We start from the raw sequence: 7,860 nt of genomic DNA, 5'->3' as shown, positions 1-7,860 counted from the left end.
CTTTGGCAGGATATATAAAACATGATGTGAAGATGAGTCTGGGGCTGTTTTCCAGGGAATGTAAAGATGTAATTTAATTGTTATTGTTGTTATTAAATGCACCACCACCTTTAGGTCACATAAAAGAGAGAGAATAGTAAACGTGGTTGTCTCTCTGAGCAGGGGTCGTTCCCGTAATGCTGACTTTGGAGCCGGTTTACTGGTGAAGAGTGGCCTAACTCCACAACCAGCATGAATCTCCAGCAGCCGGGGGCCCCCATCCCCCCCGTCCACCCGGATGTGCTGATGAAACCGCTGCCCTTCTACGATGTTCTCGACGTCCTGATCAAGCCGTCAAGTCTAGGTCAGTCCTATTTCCCTTTTTGGTTTGAAGATGAGATTTTTCTTTTGCAGCATGGGTTTGTATTATCATAAAACATTTCTTCAGATATCTTCGTGAGCAGATGCATCATGTTTTACTCTAATTAGATCCTAAAACGTGATCCACATCCAGAAGATTTGGAAGCACCGAGTTGCAATGGGGCAGCTCAATGTTTTCTTCAATACTGACCGTATCCGTTTACAGTAGCTTTTGCTCCAGACACCATTCTGTATATTAGTAATTAAGTAAAGCTTATTTTTAAAGCACCTTTTTAGATTGACTAATTTACGTTGAGATAGCGGTGTCATGGAGGCGATCAGCCTGCGTCTGCCGATGATTGCTTCCATCGCAGTCTTCATCTCATCTGTGTTGTTGGGCTGGTGTCTCATCTTCCTCTTGACAGAACCCCACAGACTCTCTAGTCTACAGGTTTCAGGTCCGGTGAGTTAACCAGCCAGTCCAGTCCAGTCCAGTCCAGGAACAGCGCAGTCAGCAAACACTAGTTTCTGCGGGCTGTTGTCCCGCTGGAAAAGGGGATCAAATCTCCATTAGCTTGTCAGCAGATGGAAGCATGAAGACTCTAAACTCTCCTATAGAGCCTGTGTTGACTTTGGACTTGATAAAACCCACCGGACCAATGACAGCAGATGACATGGACCCAAACCGTCACCGACTGTGGACACGTCACACTGGAGTTCAAGCATTGTGGATTCTGTTCCTCTCCAATCTTCCTCCAGACTCTGGGATCTGGATTTTCAATTTAAATACAAAATGTGTTATCATCTGGAAAGAGGACTTTGGATCACTGAGAAGTGGTCCAGTTCTTAATCTCAGCCCAGGTGAGACTCTTCTGACGATGCGTCTAGCTCAGGAGTGGCTTGACACCAGGAATGAGACACTTGCAGTCCATTTCAAGTTCAATATCCTGAAGGCAATAAGACTGGAATCGTGCTAGTTATTGTTCTTTCCATGTGTTCTGGTGTCTCTATCCACGTGCACTGCTATGAAGCAGAGGCAGCCCACACACCAGTCAGGATGTGAAGCCATGTCCCCACAAACCAAGAGACTACAATTCCAGTATCCTCATCGGTTCCTTGGAAGGGCCTCCAGCTCATCACACTATTCAGAGAGTTATTTCCCACGAGGACTGAACCTCCATCTTCCTACCTTTTAGCTTAGCACACAGGATCCATGCAGTGACACCTTCGGTTCAGCCGGAATAGGATGTTCAATTCTGTGTTGGAAGAAATGTCCTTTGATTATCCTGTGATCCATTCATCTGCTCTGGCTAGCAAGCTTCCGTATTGTTGTGGATACAAGGGCGTGCGTTACTACTCTAAACACCTTTATTTATCCTTTTGATTCACTGAGAAAATATGCGGCTCAAAAAAATGATGAAGTGTTTTGCAATAATATTCATTAATGTCCTACATGTTTTAGTACATTGAGTCATTGTATCTTGTTTGTGTGACATTTTTTTTAGGAGCAAGTACTGCTCAGAGGTACCACCAAGAAAAATATTTCATCTTTGCCTTGACGCCACAACAAGTTAGAGAAGTTTGCATTTCCAGGTAAGCCTGTTTGTCAGTAGTCTCATTTATAAATATCTACTGAAAAGTTTTTGTTGTGTGTGTTATGATTGAAACCATTTGGAAGTCCGTTCCCCTGCTGCCCACTTGGAGTGGGAACTACTGCAGCCTTCTCATTACTCACATCTCTAAGTAACTGGGAGAGAGGAAAGACAATCGTGTTTGGTTGTCAGCCATGTTCAAAACGAGTTTGCTACTAACAACAACTTCTGCAGGAAAAATGACAGGGCTTTTTCTTTTTATGTTAAATTTCATTTGCCATGTTGGTTACGAGTCTGTTTTCATGAACTATATAAACGTATTTGATAATAATATGCCACCTACCGGGGTGGCGCAGTGGTAAGTGCTGTTGCCTCACAGCAAGTAGGTTGCGGGTTCGAATCTGACTTGTGAGGAGTTGGGTTCTCTCCGGGTTCTCCGGGTTCCTCCCACCACCAAAAACATGCAGCTTAGGCGGATCGGTGACGCTAAATTGCCCGTGCGAGTGTGAGTGTGTGTGTGGCTGATTGTCCGTCTGTGCGATCAACTGGCGGCTTGTCCAGGGTGTGCCCCGCCTCTCGCCCAATAACAGACAAAGCGGTTGGAAAATGAATGAATGAATGAATGTTGCCTACCTGTGTGTTGAAAGCAACAGTGTGACGCCGGGTGGTTTTGATTTCAGATTGTCCATTTCTGTGCCTGTTTTTAAGTCCTGGGCTAAATCCTAATGCTGAATCTTGTGTTTACAGGGACTTCCTACCAGGAGGCAGAAGGGACTACATGGTGCAAATTCAACTGAGGTGGGAATGTCGAGTTTATGACTTCAAAACAATGAGTGTCCCTTGTTTAAAGCGGGTTCTTAGTCCCAGGACTCCACGATCCATGAAGAAGCAACACCATATTTGTTTTATTAATTTCCCTTTATCAACCCACCCTCTACTGTATCTCATACGCCAGTAAATACTGTTCTATTCTAATACAGTAACAGTAGGGTATATTTCACCTGTAATCTTAATCCTAAATTAGTGATACTGTAGAGTAATTCTATATGTAGTACACTAGTATCTCTCTCGATATAATAATGATAATAATAACTCTACGAGACTAATATGTGAGAGCAGAGCGTGGTACTTACTTATTGAAGGTACTGCAATGAATGTTGACGATGATGATGAATTTGCTGCGCAGTAATGATGACGATGAAGTCATCATTAGTGAACGGCGATATAGCGAGAGATCTTAACATGTTCTGATTGAATCATCTCATGATTGTTAACAGGCAACCAACCTACACTCTCAGAAACACTGATTCAGAATATTTCACATCACCTGCCACTTAGAAGGAAAAAAATCATTTCTGAAAACGTTTTATTTTATTTTCCAGTGTTAACTTTCTTTCCATTTTTTAGATTTTGCTTGTCAGAGACCAGTTGCCCTCAAGAGGATAATTACCCAAACAATATTTGTATAAAGGTCAACGGGAAACTTTTTCCTTTGCCAGTAAGTGGATGATTTAGTCGCCCATCTTCTGCTTGTACTGAAAAGTTGCTGACAAAGCATTTCATTCCTGTAGGGATATGCACCGCCACCAAAAAATGGAGTGGAACAGAAGAGACCGGGAAGGCCGCTGAACATTACCTCCCTGGTTCGGCTGTCCTCTGCGGTGCCTAATCAGATTTCAGTGACGTGGGCACCTGAAATTGGAAAAGTGAGAAAACATGCATGTCATTAGAGCTCTTCAGCATTCAGAGTTTCATCTTCTCTGACTGTGCATGTGCTGGACATCACGTTTGGGTACGCTCATCATATCATACTCCCTTCCAGACCTATTCTATGTCCGTCTACTTGGTGAGGCAGCTGACGTCACCACTGCTGCTTCAAAGGCTGAGGATGAAGGGAATCAGAAATCCAGACCACTCCAGAGCATTAAGTACCTATGACACTTTTGTTTCTATGGCAAATGAGATGCAATTCACAGAGAGGGTGTTTAGAAAGGAGTTGGAAATAATAAAAAATAATTATTTTTCACCTACTTTAGACAGGAGAACCATGCCTTTTATTTTGTTTTGTGCAAATGTAGCAGTAGAAGTGAAATGAAAACATGCAAAGTCCTCGTGTTGACCCTAACCCTGGTCTAGTGTACCTATATAAAGTGCCCCCCAGCTATCAAGGATGGTTTACTGTCCTTTAACTTATGCATTAAGTTTCCTGTATCAGACGCCCACCCATTCAACATGGCCACAGTCAGCACATTTGGAGACCTGCAGGCAGCCAGTCTCCGGTGCTGGTGGACCTGCTGCAGTTCTTAAAGTAAATAGGGTCCTACAAGTGGAAGAAAGTGGACCATAGCCAGTTACACGTGGCTTGTGGATGACCACGGGTTCACAAGAGGGCGCTGTTTGAGTCCGGAGATGAGCGCAAATTACATTTTAAAAAGATTAGACAAAGCAAATTTGTTTAATTAACCAATTAAACCAAATACATTTTGGTTTTCAAATTAGGCAGAATTACCTGGTAATGCTTTTTGTTTTTATACCGCCCCTAGAGCATTTTCCAAGCAGGCTGGGCTGGTACTTAAAGGACACATGAAACATTACAGGTCACTGATTGGCCAGAAAGAATTGTTTCTGCACCACTGTAAATCAATGTTTGCACAAATCAATGACCGTCACACTCAAACCACCAAGCTAAGGCTAGTCGGTGATGGTCTTGTCTTTAACATCTAATAAGAGGATCATTAGAGGTGTGTGTTCCACATTTGGCTCCTAAATCTAAAGGTGTCCTTTCAGAAACGCATTTGAGCAAAGAAATATGGATCAACATTTAACATTTGTTGAAAGTGAAACTATTTGGGTTTGTTTAATGCCATTACATTATTTTTTTTCTCTGTGTTCAAGTCAAAGAGAAGCTGACAGCAGATCCAGACAGTGAGATCGCCACGACAAGCCTTCGGGTCTCACTCATGTGTCCGGTAAATGAAGCTTCTGTCTTCTGAGAATATTTATGTGATTGATAAGGAATCATTTAAGAGCACAAAATAGCCTCCAAGGATTTGACCACTTTATTTATAGAATCTTGTGTGTGTGTATATATATATGGTGTCCTGAGAAAGCAATGATATGTATACACACAATTTGAATCATCCACCCTTCTTTGGACTGAAATGAAGGCTGCACCAACCTCAGTTAATTTCTGAAATGAGAAGCGCTCACACAGCAATACTTCTAAGCAGAGTGTGTATTCATTTAAAACCGCTGCTGCCTAGTCCCTCATGATTGTGTTTAATGATAATAATATGTTCTGGTGGCTGCTCCTGCTATAATGTGATGTGATTATGTGTTTATGAGCCGCTGTACCTGTAGGACGATCAGGAATGGAAGGCGGTGGTACTGAATTAATTTGTTCTGACCCTTCCATGTCTGGTTCTCCAGCTAGGAAAGATGCGGCTGACAGTGCCCTGTCGGGCAGTTACCTGCTCTCACCTGCAGTGCTTCGATGCTGCCCTCTACCTGCAGATGAATGAGAAGAAACCCACCTGGATCTGTCCTGTGTGTGACAAGAAGGCTGCATACGAAAGCCTTATCATTGATGGGTTAGTTGTGTAATTCGATCACTCAGTGTACATAATCACGACACTAAAACATTCTGGACTTGTCCCCATGGCTACAGATGTAAATGAACTCGACTGTGCACCTTATTGGCCGGTTAGGCTGAGAGGGAGAGAGAGAGGGACAGAGATAGAAAGAGTGATACAATGACAGAGAAGAGGACAGATAGGAGAGACCGAACAGGAGCAGACAGAAATAAGCATCCAGCATTTTGTATTGATATATGTATTGGTAATTTATTACCATATCTACACTTTAAAAATTATAAACGATACATTTTTGTTCATTTAAGTCACAGCACAAAATATCTCATTTAAAGTGCGTCACACACTAAAATGATTATTAGGCTTAAAGCAAAATGCTTGACTTGATTAATCGGGAACAAACTTGCTTTTAAAATTGTATTGTTTTATTCTTTGTTAGACATTTTGTTTTTTGTTTTTTTGTCTTTGTTAGACATTAGTGGATTTAGTTTGTATTTTTGAACGTGAGAAAGAGGCGCGAGTATGGACAGAAGAGATTCTCCTTTTTGTTTATCATAGGAGTAGCAGAATTGTTTCCAATGATTAGGTTAGGTTCAACTTGATTGTCAGTACACATGTACAAGTACTAGGTAACGACATGCAGTTTAGCATCTAAGCAGAAGTGCTATTACTAGACAGAAATATGCAAAATATTTACAGTTCTTAAGTACACAGAGTTTGTGCTGTGCTCTGTAAAGGTAAACATAGTTTATGGGTTTCTATTGATGGATATAGACAAAATAAACCGACTGTGTAGACAAATATACAGATTAAATTAGAATATTAATGTATTAGAATAGATTAATGTGCATGAACATATACTATGGACAATTGCTTCCTGTTGCCAGCAGGTGGTGTTGTGATACTAACAGATCTTTGACATGTGATCGTTGTTAAGTTAAACACATGACGGGGGCTTCTCTTGTGAAATATTCAGGTCACAAGTTTTACAAGGAAAAAAACAGCTATCCAGTATAGTTGCACTAACACTAAAACAGGAAGCAGCGCTTTAATGTACGTACGTTACACATTAACATGACAGTTGATTTGTTACTGATGCTACCGAATGTCGTAAAGCATCAACATAAGATTCTATCATTACTGTAGCCTCACTGGAAAATCATTTTCGTCTCTCTAGTTATATGAATGTTTTATTTTGAACACATTTCTCCCATGAATAAAAGTCGTGAATAAATTTTTAGTGACTCTTCGCCCAACATTTTTACAAAGTGGCTGTCCATTTCTCGAGGACTAATCATGGTCGTTTTGTGGCTGTGGTTCAGGTCGTTTGTTCATTTCAAGGTCGGTCTATCGATTCTCAGTCCTACAGTCTACATGTTGAAGTATATTTGAGGAAGATGACGAACCCAGATCAAGCTCCCCCCAAACTCAATGTGAAAATGTGCTGCTTGTGGCTCCACATCTGTGAAGGTCATGCCTCACAAGCGACGAGCCAAACGTCACGTCTGGGCTCAAAGCTTGAGGAACACAGACGGCTCTGGGTATCCACATCAATGCTCTCCGACTAGCTCCATTAACATCCTGCTGCATGTTTGTTGAGTGTTTTATTCCTTTTTTCAGGTTATTTGTGGAAATCCTGAATGACTGTTCAGATGTGGATGAAATCAAGTTCCAAGAGGATGGAACATGGTGCCCCATGAGACCAAAGAAGGAGGCGGTCAAGGTTCATTCGCAGTCGATTCCAAAAACGGAGCGTAAGTCATCTTAATCTTAGCACGCAGACACGTTTTGAATTGATCTTAATCCAGAGTTAATGGGATTGTGCCTATCAGACCCTAATAGATCTCAAAGTTTGTGTCTTAGAGCTCAGTTATTCTCCAAAAACGATGAAAGTCGCATCGGTGAGGCGCTACTTGAAACAGTCAAATCAACGTGTTAGTTGTGAACTAACCTAAAAGACATGTGGACACAAGTTATTTGAAACTGGGGGCTCAGCTGGAGGGCAGACTTATGTGCATGCGCCACATGTAAATGAGTTCTAGTACCGGTAGTTATTAAGTGGTCTTAATTAATGTCAGAGCAGGTGGGGGGGGGGGGGGGTAGAGAAGTACTGCAGGACAGCACGTGGTTGGTTTTTGGCTTTTCTTGGGATTTGCTGAAATAGAAATACGCCCTTAAATGAATTTGTTGTTTAGCCTCGGCTCCATTGCGGCAATCATCAGCGGTCCCACGCGCTGCCGAATCCAGCGCGACCAAGAAAGCGGATGTGATTGATTTGACTCTGGAAAGCTCCTCCTCCTCCTCTTCTTCTGACGATGACGAGGACACAGTATCTCCAC

The 7,860-nt window shown here is 42.1% G+C and overlaps 1 protein-coding gene across 1 annotated transcript in view; it reads left to right on the top strand.

Moving 5' to 3' along the window:
• Positions 1-231: 231 nt before the first annotated feature.
• gcn1 (GCN1 activator of EIF2AK4) overlaps positions 232-7,860 on the top strand; it is a 23,801-nt gene continuing 16,172 nt past the window's right edge. Inside the window, exons 1-10 of the mRNA XM_068760914.1 lie at positions 232-343; positions 1,845-1,932; positions 2,679-2,729; positions 3,339-3,429; positions 3,503-3,637; positions 3,754-3,859; positions 4,827-4,900; positions 5,361-5,521; positions 7,142-7,275; positions 7,717-7,850. Coding sequence (XP_068617015.1) covers positions 232-343; positions 1,845-1,932; positions 2,679-2,729; positions 3,339-3,429; positions 3,503-3,637; positions 3,754-3,859; positions 4,827-4,900; positions 5,361-5,521; positions 7,142-7,275; positions 7,717-7,850 — 1,086 coding nt within the window. The remainder of the gene's footprint in view (positions 344-1,844; positions 1,933-2,678; positions 2,730-3,338; positions 3,430-3,502; positions 3,638-3,753; positions 3,860-4,826; positions 4,901-5,360; positions 5,522-7,141; positions 7,276-7,716; positions 7,851-7,860) is intronic.

This window comes from Brachionichthys hirsutus, chromosome 4, assembly GCF_040956055.1.
Source record: "Brachionichthys hirsutus isolate HB-005 chromosome 4, CSIRO-AGI_Bhir_v1, whole genome shotgun sequence".
NCBI classification, from domain to species: domain Eukaryota; kingdom Metazoa; phylum Chordata; class Actinopteri; order Lophiiformes; family Brachionichthyidae; genus Brachionichthys; species Brachionichthys hirsutus.
Note: the sequence above shows the minus strand (reverse complement) of the source record. Positions and strands in the feature narration are given on the sequence as shown.